Below are 17,890 nucleotides of genomic sequence, written 5' to 3' on the forward strand. Positions count from 1 at the left end.
CCGCAGAAGCTCTGCTGACGCCACTTGGTTCCTTTTGGCCATGGTATTTACCACTGACCAGGCTCAATAATGAGCCCGCTACAGCAGTATTTTCCCCCCTGGTTTTTGTAAATAACAATTCTCCCCCCTGGTTTTTATATTTTTTTTGCCGTGAAATCTTGTTTGTTTTTGAAATATTTTTTGGTTTTTTTGATATTTTTCGCACTGACATCTAATAAAGTTTTATTTTAAGATGAATACAAGTCATACGTACACGCTGTTTTTGCCAGTGCGGGAGCAAATATATATTTAAATATCGAAAAATGTGGACAAACTAAAGATTTTAATACTGACACGAACTGACAGGTTTATTATTTTATTTTCGTAATAATATTTTTGTTATTTATACATTCCAATATGAAAGTTTACAAATGTTTGAATGTTTTGGCACTATCCTCGCAAGACAACTAGGAATTTATAGGCAACAATTTGACTTTTCTAAACCCTAAACTGATGAATTTCGCAGGAAGTATGTAATCTGACAGTATTCAGTATGTGATGCTGTCTTCAAGACTTCATATCTATGCACAATCCAAAATCCAAAGAAACAGAGGCCATAGCTCAGGCAAAATGCTGCGCAGCTGACGAATACTAAGTGCAGGAATATAGTTTCAACCAAGAATCATATTTGCATAATATACTTTTTATTCAAGTCATCAACTTGTACCCTAATAAACCTGTTTTCAGCATTCTCTAATTGCATCCCTGGACCCCTGGTCATAGTAAAGAAAAACCTTTAACCTTCCATAGGCTCCACTGATTAGCCTAATGAATATAGTCCTCTTGGAGGTTGATACCATACACAGAAAATACACAGCAAAAGTTGCTGCAGATTGAAGACACACTGCTCAGTCAATGCATGTTTATATTTATTTCATTAATTAATAAATATGACAAATGGTATAACCACCAGCCAACAACAAAATCAGATAACATGGAAATGAGGAACAACAATGCACAGTCATAAAATGCATGAACTTCATCCTAAAAAATAAAAATGGAGATATGATCAAGATTTATTCCCAAGGTGCAAGAAGCTAAAAAATAAATTAAAAGCCATGATAATTGATCATTTCACTTTGGATTTGACAAGGTAAACAAGATAATATATTAACTAGGCTTTAACAGAGCTCACTATCAGAGGTTGGAATTAATTTACACTGTTTACAGCATCTTATTATTTTGTATATTAGCACCATCAGATCATGTTAATTTATGCTGGGTGGGATCAATAGAAGAGTGACTATAGTAGACTCACTGGGGGAATGGTTTACCTATTAGCATTGATGTTTGCTATCATGAAAACAACATAGACCAAACTCAAAAGATTGACACTGCCAGGAATATAATTTTTTCCCCACACAAGTTAAGAAAAAATGATAAAATTTGGGTATATAACATTGCATTTATTGTTTGTACCACACGTTTTGATGGATTTACTGTCTCAGAAGCTTTGGTACCCAGTTTATACTATAGTCCAACTCGAAAGGCCAAAAACGAAATTGTTTACAGTAAAAAAAGTTGAAAACGGCTTACCTCAGTTACCTGGATGTTATAAAATAAGAGCCTTACCTTACCGATAAGTGAATTAAGCCATTCACAACGTCAGACGCAGAGCACGAAGCTATGTGTCCTTTCCATTTGTTGAACAGGGAAAAAGAAACACTTTTATCCATTTTATATGAAAAACAAAAAAATATATACGGAAAGCTGAAAATATTTTCATAAAATCCAGGAGGGAGATGGACTCAATTTCTCACTTTGTATCGCGGTATGTCAGTGGTATCTACCATGAGCAAAAGGAACCAAGTGGCGTCAGCAAACGCCGAAATCCGCCATGTTTTTTGCTTCACTTTCTGGTCAAGAACCGGTCCTCCAGGAATTATTATATAGCTCAGTGATGCTGGTAGGCTGGGTAACCGAGCCTTTGAGGTGCTTCCATTTTTCAAATATTTATTTTCACGCTGATTTGGAAAAGTTTTTTCTGCATGAATGTGTAGCACACATTAGTGACAATACACATAGCACATCAACTCTAACTTTCCCCCAATAGTGCCACCATGGATAGTTAAAAGATGGATCATGGATAGTTAATCATGGATAGTGATTTTATTATCCATGATGCCACATTCCACATGACGAAAAATCAAATCTATATACGTGGTTTTCAGAAGAACCATTGCCATTAAGTGGAAGTCCGAGATACGGCTATTTCCGATTATATAACGACTTTGCCCGATATGAAAGATTGAAAGTGGAAACCATGTCATTATTGTTCTCTTTGGTTTATGTTCTTTCACTGCACGATTTTGTGGTATTTTTAGCGGCTTTCCCGTGTATCTAGAAGAGCATTAATGGAAAATACCCCTGACAAGTTGAGCCAGGAAATTCGGCGAAATCATGCCGTAAACACAGCGAAAAACGCTATACAATCGCAGCAAGACTATCTCCCATGGCAACGGACAAGAAGACCAGCAGGTAGTGGGCAATCAAGAGCCTCCAGCAGTTCACCATCTTGTAAATCTGGGCTTGAAAGTAGGCCTCTAAGTGTTGGGACCATTCGAACAGCTTGTAGTTCAAAATGTCAACATAGTTGGAATAAAAAATGCAGCGCTGTGCCACCAATCAATGTGGAGGAAGAAAGAAGGAAACACAAACTTTTGAGTGCTTTGAAGGTATGATACCTTAAACCATTAACCAGAAATATGCTACGATGTGCTTGATTATTCCCCAGCCATTTGCAATAGGGCCTGGATCCAAATTTTCACCAAAACTTTCCAGTTGATGTTTCTGTTTCATTTTCATCATAACATACATGTGTTCTTATAGATAAGCAGTGTTACTCATGTCAGAATTTAAATTTTACCCACATTTAGATGGATTTACGTGAGGGGTGCAGGTGTAAATTTGGGTGGGGGTTGTGCACAATAAGCACTACCAGTGTATTTTAGAGTAAGTTTTACACAGTATGTCTTTCCTGAGGCTCCAACTAACTATATTCTATTAAATATCTCATTTTTAATTTTTCAAACAAATATACCATTCTAATATCCCTGACAGCTGGTGCTTTTAACCCATAACAGGTCTGCACCTCCCCCTAAATACGAAACAGCCTTGGATCCACCCTGCATGATGATCGAATGTTAGTTCTTCAGTACATTTATAGTGTTGCTGGTTATGTAATCTGTTTATTTTGATTTACTTGTTTTAGATGCAGATAAAAATGAAAGAATTGTCGCTGTGTGAATATAGGAAGATTTTCCAAAAGCTGTATCTTTTTGTCACTTAATTATATTAATAGATTAACTTAATTACAGTTATTCCAAGGCTGTATAAAGTTTAAATTCACTAATTTTTTTGAGACAAAGATTTTTGTGCAAGAATTTATCTGTTTCATCTTCTATATATACTCATATTTCAAAACATATATTTGACTCACGAATGTTATTATACCATATATATAAATCCTTAGCCTTTTCATAAAAAGTCTGGCTGAAAACAGTAAAATCAAAGATGAAATTGCAGAGTCAGAAGAAAAAAATGTGAGTTAAATTTAAAAAGGGTGTTGTGTGATTGTATAGAAGTGTTGGACTGTAAAGCTAGCAGTTTGGAATAATTATTTCTAGAATTATTGGATGTAAATTGCAAAATCTGTCAAAAAAATCAAGGTGTTAATTTTAATATAGTTTGTTCTTTTCTTAGCATTCAGAAGCAAAGTCACTGTTGCAACAATATGAAAGGTTTCGGGTAAGCAACTTGTGGAGTTCAATGCTTATAATATTTATATTTAATTATATAGCCAGGTCCATGCAGGGCCAAGACCAATGAATGTCCCAAAGATTGCTAGGAAGAGTAAGATTTTAGGTTTTCACTTCAGGTTATATATAGGTAATTCAATTAACAGTGTAATATATTTAGAGACAAGCCTAATTGTTTAGAGATAGAAGTAGTATGACAATTTTTCTGTGTTAAAAAAAGGAAACTCTAAAGCATGAACGATCCCACATGCAATTTTCTGAAAGCACCTTTATTTGATGCATATATACCAATTAAAACCAAAAAGTCACATGGCAATATGTCTTTAAACAACTTCACATCAAATGTGGCATAACATTACATCTTCCTAAAAATAGACAAAACAATTACTCTTGCTTTTCATCAGGAGAGTTAGTTCCTTAGTTCTTATACTATAAAGTATAAACTCTCTTTTAGTATACATATTAGATTAATTAGTGCTGTACACAATCGTGACATTGTTTCTATCATAATTATTACCACATTTTAGGGTGCTATTGGTAGTTTACAAAAACAATATAAATACCAGCATAATGTTTATACTGAGGAGTATGGAAAAAATGAGGAACAAATTCTCGAGGAAGTTCAAGGTAAATTAATTATTGTTGTACATTTGAAGCATATGTATAAAAAGAGATAAGTAAAATAGCTGTTAGGTGGTATCCTTAATCCGGCCTTTAACAATTCATCTGATATCCGATTTACATCAAATCCACTATGTCTATGATTAAAACATTATGTTCGCTATCTGACACCGCACGGTGACTGGCTGTTTATGATCTTCCTGCTTATCATGCATCATTCTCTTCTAACGCTGCCTTTTTCAGGTATACTGCTTTGATGTAAATATGCATTACGATTAATGATGTGTTAAAAACGATACAATAATTTGTCAACAGTTAGTAATAATTGAAAAATTCAACTTACTTTTTATTAAATTTATTTTTTCCTGGTTCGGGACTTTTTCCTTCCCTTTCCCGTCTCTTGGTTCAACACATCCATTTCTAATCTCTTCCTTGGTGAACAGGATCGAAAGCAGCTGTGTTGCATATAAATTCGGCTTCTTTGACTTCGCAGGAACATCCGTCAACAGATTTATTCCGCTTGTATTCCGATGCATTAAAAGAAATGTCTTTTATAGACTAGCTGGGTTTACAACTTTTCTTATCTGCAAGCCATGCAGTAAATAATTTGGTAATAAAGTACGGCCATGAACCAAAAAAACGATAACGTTCTAGTTTACACTATATACCGGATTCACGTGGTCAAGACATGAATTTAGTTGTTTTACGGTAGGGGTTTTCTGTGATCACCAGAACTTTTTCATTTTGCAGGTTATGTTAAAGCAATCATGCTATCATACTATAGGGGTAAAACCCCTGACATGGAATAGTTTTGATATCGTGACCACGCGAATCCGGTATAGCCAGGTAAACACATTGTAAGTGGTGGTTTCTTACAAATTTTTCATCATCTATGTCATCTTAAACTTGGATTGGAGAATTTAGGTCTTGCATGGAACTATATAGTTGACACCTGCAAAATAATAAATGAATTAGTTGAGGTATTTATGTGACACTGTATGTCTGTATCTGATCCAATATTATAATAGTAGTTTTCTTACGAGAACTACAGTTCAAAGGCAGAAAATACAACATACGTAACAATGCATGCATGATCTTGCTTTTTGACTGCTTGAGGATTTCGGAGATATTTTGTTGAGCTCCATACTGTTCTCGTCATCCAATTTCGTTTTTTTTTGTTCGGAGGGGTGAAAGTGTGATCCCATGACAAAGGAGCAGATTGTGTCGAAGATTTTTTAAGAATGTTGTTCAAAGTGTGTTGAATACTGTCCAGCTTTTCGAACAATTGTTTAACCATCTGGGACCATGACTTCACCATTCCCTTTACTGACTTTGTCCGAACTAAAAAGATTATAAGAAATGATGTGAATCATTTAAATATAGAAAACGTCTGCAGAAGCGTTACATAGAACCGTCCTAAATCGGAATATGCAGTTCGAATGTTCGATGGCATATATATGTGAGTCAGAATGTAACTCACTAAATGCATGTCTGACATGCATGTTCACGACGGTTCGAGATCTATATATTAATAAAATGTAACACACACTTTTTTCTTACCTTGGGTGTACAGAGTAATGTATAAAGTTTCAGAGTATACAGTATCGATATACATCGATACACAGGTCTTCAGTCTTTTTTGGAATTGGTCATAATCACCTTAAACAATCGAAATATATTTAGACTAGATGTTGTTTATATAGCTACTTCACCTAAATTCAAATGTTGAATATCACAACAAAAGTTAGTTCTTCTAAATCGATAAAAGAGATAAAAAATCTATTTCCGTATTAAAGTGGGAAATCAAACAATGCATGTTCCTTATTTTAGCGCTACCTTCAGGCAAATCAGCTTTGCTTAACGGGATTAGCGAGTATATTATATGAAATATATATACCTTGCTTGCACTAATTCTCGCGGTGTATACAAATTAAACTATAGTATTAGCACAATGACAAGTGCGCAAATGTTACGAAAATTATGTGCTGCCTACTATGTTTTATCCAAAACTTCCCATGAAACTTCCAAACCCGGACCACAGACCGCATCCTTACCATCTGACCTCCAGCACCCGCGATCCTCTACAAATTATTTACAAGATTAGGAATAAAAAGAAAACGCTTCCTCAAGAGGCACCACATCTTTTAAAAAGAATATTTAACAGTTGGCACCGAGCCTGAGACAACTAAAGGCCTATGCACGAGCAAACAAACCAGTTTTGATTAGTTGCTTGGTCGGTGCCAATTAATGCAGCCTTTCCCTCATGCTTTTGTCTGATATTATAAGCTGCTGTGTGTCGTGCTCACCTTGTTGGGTCATTGTGCACGATATGCTAGCTTGAAATTTAACCTGTCTTTGTCTTTGACATTACATTTTGCAAGGTACCACACAAACGCACATGCAGGCTGTAGTGAAAGTGGCGATGACCACATTGGTTTCTGAACTTGGTTCGATGAAATTCTCGATCAGTTCTATTAGCCTGTTATCTAAACAATTTTTTGTCAATATATGAGACTGAATATTTCGATTTGAAAAGGACAAATCGTCCAACTTAATTTGTTTGCTGAGACTCGAGCACCTCTTATGAATACCAAAGGCTGGCAAAGCCCCACTCACACTAGACTTACGTTATTGGCACGCAACACGGCAAAAATGAGCACTCATACCAAATTTAATCTATATGCTCTGCCTTTGTATTGGTACTGGACATGGATAAAAGTGGGTACTGGGTCGGGTACCAATTTCATGCAAAGGTTGAAGTTCCGTTGTAAACGGGCTCAAGTCTACAAATCACTTCGTAAACAAAACAAAAACCGTGCCTGTTATAGGATGCATTTCTACTTTTTAATGAGCCTGAGGGGTTTTTGAAAGAAAACATTCGTGGGAGTGCAAAAACACAAAAATTCCCATTAAAATTAGAATTGCATTACAGATTGCAAGAAAAATTACACTGCGTAAAACGGCCTTAGCCTTAGGTCTTTTAGGCTATGTGCACACGGTAACGTTTTCACATTCGTTTTCATTCCAAAACGGTCTCAAACATCGTCAATTTACAATAGAAGTTGAAGATAATTTAACATATTGAGCAAATTTTTCTTTGGATCGTGTTGACAGAGCGTCTAAACAAAAAAATAGACAAAAACGATTTTGAAAACGCTCGAAAACGACACTCGTGTGCACATATCCTGAATTGCGTAAGCGGCAAAGTAAACATGCATACAAGCATCTTGGGTAAACTACCAAAGTTTGGTATAAAATAATATAAAGTGTTGGAAATATAGCTTAATTAGCATGGTCTATGTCAGTTTTTTTTTGACATTTTTAGTACTAAATTTCGCTACCGAAATTAAGAGTTTTCTGCCCAAAAACTATATCCTCTCTCAATTCCCAATGTCTTAATATAATAATGTCTTTACTAGAACTCCAACAACAAACAGAACGTTTGGATGTGGCTGTGTCAACGAAAAATAACGAAGTTAAAACGTTACTGAACTATAAGGTATAGTTTTACTACGGTCAGAATCATTGGGATCGACTGTTAAATTTATCCACAAGCGTTGAAATGAAGGCATCATTTTAAATCAAATATTATACATTTGTAGGAGAAAGAATATCCTGGAAAGATACAGGCAATAGCAAAGTTAAGACGACAGCGAGAAAGACTTCGTGTATTGCATCAGGTATGACGTTAGGATTATCGATAAATTAAAGAGAACAGACGGTTATTATCGATTGCCGATTTTTTATGACGTCATAATATGATTAGTTGATGGAAGAAAGTTAACGTCCTACATTTTGATTACCTTATTCATGGTTCGTACACCTTGAAACTTATAAATATCAGGACTTCGTCTTTCTCACGACTATTCGGAGTTATTATGGACTATTCGATCCACAACCGATGACAAACATTAGTGACAAGATCGATATTACGCGGATCCTACCGAAGCTATTTTACAAAATGTTGACACAATATACTCAAGAATTACATGTCATGACTGCCTTTTAAGAATGTTTTTCAATCGTATTTAAACTAAAAGAACAAGGGTTTGAGTTTCGATATAGAAAATCAATTTTCCAGGTTTTTAGGAATTAATTTGACACCCCAGGGTTTTCAATGATTCCCAGGGGGTGAACAAACCTTGCTTATTTGCTCGACTTGCTCTGGATCAGACACTGTTTGTACGAAAGCTGTACCCCTTGACAGCGCTATCCACCGGATAGTCATTTTCAACCGTTGTGAGGTTCAAAGATGGCGAGATAATACATGCATATTTGATCGCAACTATCTCAAAGCCAGAGGGTATATAAAAAAATAATGAGAATTTTGAATGGACTAAAACTATTATTTTTCTTAGGCACTCTTCGTATCGCTAGTGATTCAATTATGAAAACCTGATTCAGTTACATTGACTAATTCAAAAGGCATGTTTGCACTACGAGAACCAACTTGGGTCGAACCTGGGTTGACTCAATTCACTCAAACGTATAGTTTGAACCGATGTAGGTTTGAACCTTGCATGCTTTGAAGGTTCGGGCTAGAAATAATCTATACGCTAATCGAGGTTTCTAATGCATTCATTTTATACCATTTTTATTTGTCAATGCATCAGAAATGTTGGATACAAATAACCATTTTCATGCTTGTCCTAACTTTGTAAATAAAACGCATGTGAGACAACCAATTTGAAAAGGTCATTGACACTGTTTTTAAAGTCCAATGCCTGGCAAAAGTTGCATGGTACTGTACTTTAATTTTGTACGTTTGACCGCGTGAATTTAGTTTTGCTGAGCTTTGAATGCGTAACTGTAAGCCCGGACTATCATCTGCAAATCCTGGATGCACTGATGATAGTACGGATCCGAAAGCTATGCAAAACCAAATTCACGTACAGAATTAATATTATCGCCATGCAAACTTTCAAAGAACTTATTACTGTACTTTAGTTGTCTTCTCAAATGGTAATTTTACCTTAAATATATAATTCTTCTGTTATCCAGAACGAACTAGAGGAGTTGTTAATTGCAATCAACGAGGATCGGGCCACAAGCCTTGCAAAGGAGGAACTTCTTAACAACAACGTTCGAGATTCATTCACCGATGTGAGTTTTTATTCGGTTCGGGCTTTTCATCAAGCGTGTCTTACGATGCTGATTGTTGTAAATATATTTCGACTCTCCCAGGAAGCCATTCTTTCGATGAATGATGATATCAAAGAAGTTGCTCTACAAAATATGATAATGAAGAAGGTCAGGAACTAATAGCCCTGTCTGTTACACGATGCAATTTTTCTTGCAACTTGCAATGCAGTTCTACTTTAGAGAGATATCAAAATGTAGGTAGAGTAATATCCGTGCATGGAGTGTATTACTATTAAGCACCAGTTTCCAAATTTAAATGTTGAACAGGACGCCGGCTCATTCAGGCGTTCACTCGGGCTACAGTTATCTCGCTTGAGCTTGTAACGCCTAATTTTTGGTGTTATGGCATGTTCGTGACACCCGCGCGAGAAACGATCCTTGGACGATTTTGATTCGTTCGATTTTGGTAAACTCGCAAAGCAAAAGGAAAAACCGAGCCCATTTTTCAACTCGCTGTACCTACGGTAGCCCGAGTTGCCCGGTAGCCCTTAGATTGCAAGTTGCAAAAAATTGCATCCTAAACGGGGTTTTAACAGTAATTTCTCTTTTAAAATACAAATATTCACAGCCTGTGGCAAAAATGTAGATGGTCCCAAACCCGTCTATACTTAAACTATATATAGGAGTCGCCTGGAGACAAGCTAGCTAATTTGTGATGTGCCAACATTTTCCTGCAGCTAAAAAGGTTTTTTTAGTTATTAAACTGAAATACTTAACTCTAAATGTTTGGTCATATATTGAAACGAAATGATAATATTTCTATTAGGTGAAAAAATGACAGGGTAAAGGCCTCAGCAAAAAGAAAATATTTTTAAAAACTGAAAAAAACATCGGGCCGAGTCTAAGGTTAAAGTTTTATAGTTTTTAGATTTGCATGAATGTTTACAACAGCCTGGCTTACGAAGCAATAAAGTAACGTTACTAATTTTTATGTACCGGTATTTTTAAAACACCTATAACCAGTAAAATGCTGCTAAGGCCATATTACACATCAAACTCTTTATTATTAGCTGCAGCCTACCACCCTCCACCCACCGCCTTTCCATTCCATAATAGCCAAATAGGTAAAATTTGTCGTCACCATATAAAGTCATTCCCTTTACAGGAAATTGAGATTCACAAAAAGGAAGTGAAACTGTTAAAAAGTGATATTTCGCATCTTCAGTTCAACATCAGGTAAGAAATTTTATAACCATTGGATTCTTATTGGATTAATAGATTATTGTTTTAAATTTGAATCGAAGAAGTTAAGGTTTGTTGAATCACAAAAGAGTGTCCACAATCATTAAAAAATTACGGAGGACCTGGGCCTGGGGTCGGTTGTACGAAAGCCGGATAATGATTTTTTCAACCGTTCTAAAAATGTTTGAAAAACAATGAAATTCCAGCTTTGGAACCAACGATTTTAAAGAGGATCCTCGATTTAAGAATACTAAGATTTAATCATAACGATTTAATAATAAAGATTTAATAAATACCAAACTGAAAACGGGCGATTTTGAAGCGATTGATAAAACCACTATCCGGTGGATAGCGCTATCCTGCTTTCATATAACCGGGGACCGGTCGTATCAAGCCCGTTTAGGTTAAACGGTGGATAAGTCAAAATTCAATATAGGCTTAATACAATTGATCCATTCCCAGGGGCTGATTGTACTAAGCCTGGATAGCGCTATCCACTTGCATAGTGTGATTTTTCAACAGTTGTGGAAAATTGCTTGAAAAGCAATAAAACTACAGATTTGGAGCTAACAATCATTAAATAAAGTCATACCAAACAACAGCCAATTTCAGAGCAACTGAAAAAATCACTTTCCGGTGGATAGCGCCATCCAGCTTTCCTACAACTGGTCCCACCTGTAGGATAAAGAATTCTAGGCCCTTAGTTTACCTGGTAGACTGGTATCAGTTTTACTGCAAACTGGTTTCCCTTTACTTTACCTTTTTCCCCCTTTTTCTACCATAAGTCAATTATTAGTTTCCATTTATAGCTGTTATATTGCATAATCTTGCTTTGTATAGGCAGATGTCCTGCATGCTATAGGTGTATGTGTGGCTTTTTGAACATGGTTTTATCCTCTTGTTTTCGTAGTGCTATCTTAAAAGAAAAACAAGACAGTAATCAACTGTTACCAACTATTTCCTGCAGCATGACAACAAAGTAATTATGTTTAATTTGATATCTTAATTTATGGCCTGAATCCTGAAAAGGACCCCACACTCTTGGGTCAGCTGCCTCTACTGCCCTGCAGTTAGGGCCTAGCTAGGGGTAGTGGTTGTGTGCCCTTTTCTTCCATATTGCCAATATAACAGGTTTACTGACCTTATTTTAACATATTGGCTTTGTTATAAATTATAATATGTTGCATGCTCTTAGCATTAAAACTTCTTTTAATTTGGATCTACAAATCTGTGTGTATATGCATTTAGTTTAAACTTCTCTGTGTAGTTGCTAATTAAGGTAAGATGAAATTTCTAAAAAACTGTCTATATATATATATAACAATTTATTTTTGTTTTGATTTCATAGATGTTTACCAGGAGATGATATTCAATTAGATATTCCTGTTAAGACATGGCTTCCAATATGACAATAAGTAACCAATTGAATCATATAAATATATAATGATAATGATTACATACAGGAAATGGATTAAGTCCCAATAATTACAGATTAATAACTTTATTTCTAACTATAAATAAACTGTAATATGTACTGTAAAATAATAAGAATAAATTATTATTAAACTGCCACATATATGGCACAATCATTGTTCATGAAATAATCAACAAGGAATTGTTGGTTTCCAAGAGAGATCTTCATCATATAGTTATATATATGTATTAAAGATCACTTCAATTAACTGTTTGATGGTGTTTTATTCTGTATATGCATGTAAGTAATGTCAAAGTCTGGCCTCTCAATCAAGTCCAAGAAAGCATTGTTGCAACCAAGTTGAAAGCATTTTATGACGTTTAGATTTGGAAGGATGGATTTCAGGGGCAGGATTAAATGTGGTGGCAGGATTATTTAATAAGCAAATATTAGTAATGCTGCCAAATGATGTGCTGCAGCACAGGTCTTTAGACTGAGTAATAAGGGGTCCAGAATAAGCGGGTGAAGATGCCAGAAAGATGCATATGCCAATTAAAAGAGACATCATTTGGTCCAAATCCATGTTTTAGCCATACTTATATAAATTAAGCTTGAAGGTTGAATTTGTACTTAATTGCTACCAAAGTCCATAAACTCCCTGCGTTATGACATAATGCAGCAAAAACCGAACAGCCAATGTTTACACTTTATGAATACTATGCTACCATTCGAAATAATGGAAACATTAGCTTTAAATGTATGTACCATCTCAATAATATATAGACTTGAGTAATTTTATGATATAGGTAAGCTTAGATAGATAGTACTAGCTGAGGAAATTGTGTATGAATGGTTTGAAATATAGTGAGGGGTGGTGATATTTTGCAAATTTTGGAAGTGGGGGAATGCTTACATTATAATTAAAGGTCCAATGTGCGTGGCCTATATATGGGTGCAGTGGTTAATATATACTGAACACGTCTTGTTTCTACCAACTCTACTGACTTCATAAATACTTGTCTGAGTTGTCTCCCGTAATTATAACTATTAGATGGCAGTTACAACTTACAAGAATTTGCTTACATAAGTTCCAACAAAAATATAATTATCACAACAGTGTTTTGAACTGTTTTTCTGAGTTCTATACTTTTATAATTCTTGTTTATAACACTTGTGATTCTCACAAGGGGCATGCTGTTCCCTTTTTCAAAATAGTGGGGGAACGCCATTTTCATGGGGGAATGTCATTTTCACCAATGCACAAGTACTTAAATAATTGAAATGCAAATTTCACTAGGGGTGATACTTGGGCTGCATAATGCAGTATTGAAATTTTATTTTTGTAACACAGAAACAAAACTATAAGCTTTTGCAAGATTATTATAGTTCTAATTAGAATTAGTTAGCTATAAGAAGTTAAAAATTAGGTATTTAAATGTTAAAATTCATAATTCAATTAGTCTGAAGTTTATCTAACAACATAATAATCAATAACTTACATGGTAGTTCCATTGTATGACTGCTTTAAAGACTTATTTGGAAGTTTAAGCTTCTAAAACTCAGTTAGAAAACCCCACTTGAATCTGAATGCTAAGGACATATAAAATGTAAAATGTGTATAGATTCCTGTTTAAATATATTAGCAAAACTTCCCTGCAGTGATTGGCTATAATAAAATGTCTATACTATGAATAACTAGAAATACATGCATGCAGCTGCCAGCGCATTACCCCTTGCTATAATTTTCAAACCAAGTACATAATTTCAAGTGATACATGTAAGATTGCTTTTAGGATTTTTTTACCTTTTCATGGCACTGAAACAATTTTGCCTCATTGGAGGGATAACAATGCTTAAAAGCTCCGAACATAAAATAGGAGGACTCCATAATTGGATAAGCAGAATTGCTGAATGGTCGAATTACAGTAAATATTCAAATACAATTTTTCAGTTTTCAGTTCTTTCTTTATATTTTCTTTTTCTTACTGCGATTATTTAGCATAAAAAACTTAGGTTTCTCCACTCAAATGCTGGAATAACTCATTACAATCGTTTGTATTTTAAGTGGTTTTGTAGTAAAACTTGTCGCGGATCAAATTATGGCAGGTTCTACGCTGTGTTTTCTCAACAAATTCAGACTAAAAATTCTTCATGAAAAAAGGCCCAATTTAGCTCAAGACCACTTGGCATATAATATTAGAACTTCAGCTATTACTTAAAGCTTTTTTTAGAGTATTGGAAGGTCCCAACAAGTTCCACAACTCATTTAAAGAAAAAAATCTCCAAAGCTATATGGCAAAAATATATCCTAAACGTCAAAAGGCTTGCCTTAAAATCGTATTATGGCAATTCTAAATACATACCTAAAGTCTACATGTTCGGATCTTTGGTTTCGCAAATATAGGTGAAGATACGTAGTTTATAAGTGAGGAAAAATTGATCATAAACAGGGCAAAACAAGCACAAATAGAAGATATTCGCCGCCATGTTGATCTTGTATGTGGTGCTTTCGCAGACGTCCGACTGGTAGGGATATAAACAGCGCGGAAATTTCGAATGTTATTCTACTGTTTATCTTTTATCGAAAGTGGTCGAGTATTTAGGAGTCCAGAAAGAATTAAAGTTCGAGTCGAAGATGTCTGAAAAGCCTGTCCAAAAGACAAAGTCTGCGCCACCAGCTCACCCTTCGTATAAGGATATGATCATCGCATCGATCCTGGCACTAAAAGAACGAAAGGGAGCGAGTCGGCAAGCTATCGCGAAGTATATCATAACGAATTATAAAGTCGGTGACAACGCTACCAAGTTGGTGAACGGTCAACTGAAGAAAGGTGTGGCAGCTGGAATATTTGTTTTGTCAGCAGAAAGCAGTTCACGATTTAAACTTAGCGAAGCAGTAAAGACGGCGGCTAAGAAGCCCGCTAAAAAACCAGCGAAGAAACCCGTTGCAAAGAAGCCTGCCGCCAAGACTGCGAAGCCGAAGAAACCAGCAGCAAAGACAGCCAAGACCACCAAGAAGTCGCCTAAACCTAAGAAGAAGCCTGCGAAATCCCCGGCAAAGAAGTCCAAGAGCCCAGCCAAGGCAAAGAAACCGGTCGCCAAATCAGCCAGCAAGAAGTCGGGGAAGAAACCAAGCCCAAAGAAAGGCGTGAAGAAGCCAGCTGCAAAGAAGGCAACTAAAGCTAAGAAATAAACAAACGCCTCAAAGACGTCAAACAAAACGGCTCTTTTTAGAGCCACCAAATTTTAAAAAGAATTAAGCGTTTATCTCGGTTTGTGTCTCCAGTCTTAAGCATTCAATTGCCCTCGCGTTACCCACACAATTGTTTCAATCTGTTGTAGTAATTTCGTTTCTGTCCAATTATCGTGTGAAACCAAACTTCGCCTACTAGAGGTGCTGTTTGTAATCACAAGTTTGATTTCATTCCGAAACCGTAAGGTAGATATTTATATATAGTAGGTCTCCTCGATTTTAATGTTAAAAAGCAAGTGTCGGCAATAACAATTACGATTTGAATGTTAATTTGCATACAAGGCTACAAGCTCAGCATGGTTGCCTGGAGACATCTCATTCTTTTATAGAACGGCCGGGCTGTAATCGGGGGGCGATTTGAATGTTGTTTATAACATTTCCACTAGAAGAACAGGCGCCTATTAATTGCTTCATTCAAACCAAATAAATATTTGTCTCGAATACAACACACCAAATAAATATTTGTCTCGAATACAACACAACTCGTAAGGAGGTGGGGCCGTCTCGAACGAAGGCGGAAAATTTGCAGTATTCTCGAATTACAACTACAAAATTTTATATTAACTATGGCTTCTATTATGGCTAACTTATTGTAAATAAATAATCAGTGCGAGCAGAATGGCTCCGTTTCAGTTTGACTATTAACACTGAGATTAAATTGAGTATTTTGATATATGGTGCCTAACTATAGAAGTACATGCATGCAGCAACCCCTCGCCATTTTAAACGAAGCAAATTTTTTTCCTGAGCTAGCCAGACCTCAATATAATATACAATTAATGTTGCTGCCGAGGGAAATAGTGAGTTTTGTTTTCCCGAGACGAAGTCGGGGGAAACATTGAAACTCGAGGGGAAACAAACTCACTATTTCCCGAGGTGTAGCAAACATTAAGTGTTTTGTTATATAGGAACAAAAACATACATGTTACACGACAATTTCATTTCAAAAAACTTTATGACAATTTGCAACAATTTTTCACTTGTTTCCCTGGCGGGAAACATTGCATTTATTTAAAGTCATGCATGTGACTACGAGTGAACCAAACACATTTAAAATACACAGCACCTATATAACAAAATTAATTATTATGTTAATAACCTTTCAGTATATATTTATCGAGGTTAACACTTGTCACCTAAATTTTGATTTTGGTGAGGGAGGAAACCGGAAACCCTATTGACATGGTGGCTGGACACGTATATTACCATATGGTCACCCAGGCAAGTACTAACCATCCCCGACCGGACCAACAGTGAGCGGCAGTGCGCTACCTGCTTGTACCACCTGTTCTTAACCTTTTTCACTTTGTGATATTCGCATCATTATTAATAAAATTAACTAGGCAGCTAAGCTACACTTGAAAGGCTATGATGTGGTCATCGTAACGAGGAAGAACAGCAGAAACCCTAACGCTACACACACGGATCCACCTGGTTGTGGGGGTCTTGTATTGGAAAAGTCAAAACTTTGTTCCTTGGCAGCGAAAGGATTTGGAGCATAGATATCATTTGGAGGTTTTGTGCCGTCAAAGAAACCTGTGCAGACACCTGTTTCAAATGCTTCGATCTCTTCACCCGAAACGCCAATGCCAAACATTCCTATTGATACCAATATGCCATCTTTGGAACAATCGTCAACGTATCAATTAAAAAATGGAGCTTCCGCGATATCTGTTGCGCCAAGTATTTCGGCATGGTAGAAAACACGGGTAACGAATAACCGGATAGCCGGATAACCGGATAGCCGGCCTTGTTAGACCAAAGTAAAAAAGTTCATGCATACGGTGTGGTAACAGGCCAATCAATTGTGCATGAAACACTGTACCTTCGGTTTATTTAGCAATAAATATCACATCGGTTTTGCCAGGAAGTAAGCTCTTACCTATCGTTAGCAATAATTTTGAAAGAGAACATATTGGAAGGTGTTTTTTATTATATATGGTCATTAACTAGATTAGCGTTTCTTAGTCAACTGAGACCGATTACAAACCCTAAGTAGATGGCCCGATTTCATATATCCACGGATTGTTCAGCGAAGTAAGAAATTTGTATACTGGAAAATCTATTGGTTATACATTTCGTTTTATAAAAATTTCTTCGTTTTTCAAAGGAAAAGACAAAGAGTAGTTCTCTGTACATATTCTCCTCTGTGAAAACAACTTTGGATTCCGCTATGTTCTGTCACAATACCCGGGGGTAATTTCTAATATCCGGGCGGAGTTAGTACCCTCGCACGGCTCTCCGCGCTGGCTCGGGGATAGAGAAGTCAGTGCGAGCGCAACGGCTCCAAAATCACAACAAATAACGGAAGGTAAAGTAAACTAAAAACAGCCAAGTTTCACTTTACGGTGGCCCACAAGGGAATCACTAATACTAAATTAAATATTCATTTGAAATTACGCTTTCAAATTTCCAATTATTCCCTTCAAATTTCAAATTATATTTTAAAATACTCAACTCAATCAGTTAACAATGCAAAGT

The 17,890-nt window shown here is 36.0% G+C and overlaps 3 protein-coding genes across 11 annotated transcripts; 2 read left to right on the top strand and 1 right to left on the bottom strand.

Annotated features, from left to right (window-relative positions):
- The first annotated feature begins 2,265 nt into the window (after window positions 1-2,265).
- Window positions 2,266-12,408, top strand: LOC114517048. 2 transcript variants are annotated; one of them, XM_028536691.1, is made up of 13 exons: window positions 2,626-2,714; window positions 2,916-2,991; window positions 3,251-3,309; window positions 3,527-3,581; window positions 3,742-3,786; window positions 4,325-4,424; window positions 7,838-7,917; window positions 8,021-8,098; window positions 9,420-9,521; window positions 9,603-9,668; window positions 10,666-10,736; window positions 11,653-11,721; window positions 12,091-12,408. In XM_028536691.1, the coding sequence occupies exons 3-13, from the start codon at window positions 3,251-3,253 to the stop codon at window positions 12,149-12,151; spliced, it is 786 nt and encodes a 261-aa protein (XP_028392492.1). In that variant the 5' UTR covers window positions 2,626-2,714; window positions 2,916-2,991; the 3' UTR covers window positions 12,152-12,408. The 2 variants fall into 2 exon arrangements, with proteins under 2 accessions (XP_028392491.1, XP_028392492.1); XM_028536690.1 differs by lacking the exon at window positions 2,916-2,991 and having other exon boundaries at window positions 2,266-2,714; window positions 12,091-12,406.
- On the bottom strand, window positions 4,431-14,637 carry LOC114517049. Of its 8 annotated transcripts, none has more exons than XR_003686356.1 (7): window positions 14,520-14,637; window positions 11,502-11,658; window positions 9,391-9,644; window positions 5,979-6,904; window positions 5,495-5,759; window positions 5,295-5,370; window positions 4,431-4,937 (listed from the first exon to the last, which is right to left on the bottom strand). XR_003686356.1 is itself a non-coding variant. In XM_028536692.1 (5 exons), the coding sequence occupies exons 2-5, from the start codon at window positions 6,735-6,737 to the stop codon at window positions 5,319-5,321; spliced, it is 429 nt and encodes a 142-aa protein (XP_028392493.1). In that variant the 5' UTR covers window positions 6,738-6,904; window positions 9,391-9,473; the 3' UTR covers window positions 4,455-5,318. The 8 variants fall into 8 exon arrangements, 1 of the variants encoding a protein (XP_028392493.1); XR_003686353.1 differs by having other exon boundaries at window positions 4,431-5,002; XR_003686355.1 differs by having other exon boundaries at window positions 4,431-5,370; window positions 5,979-6,077.
- A 100-nt stretch (window positions 14,638-14,737) lies between these two features.
- Window positions 14,738-16,120, top strand: LOC114517078 (histone H1-delta-like). Its single transcript, XM_028536722.1, has one exon. It carries the CDS (start codon window positions 14,792-14,794, stop codon window positions 15,347-15,349), a length of 558 nt encoding a protein of 185 aa, XP_028392523.1. The 5' UTR covers window positions 14,738-14,791; the 3' UTR covers window positions 15,350-16,120.
- The last annotated feature ends 1,770 nt before the right edge of the window (window positions 16,121-17,890 follow it).

Source organism: Dendronephthya gigantea, unplaced genomic scaffold (assembly GCF_004324835.1).
Source record: "Dendronephthya gigantea isolate DGI-Jeju-01 unplaced genomic scaffold, DenGig_1.0 000007F, whole genome shotgun sequence".
Lineage (NCBI taxonomy): Eukaryota > Metazoa > Cnidaria > Anthozoa > Malacalcyonacea > Nephtheidae > Dendronephthya > Dendronephthya gigantea.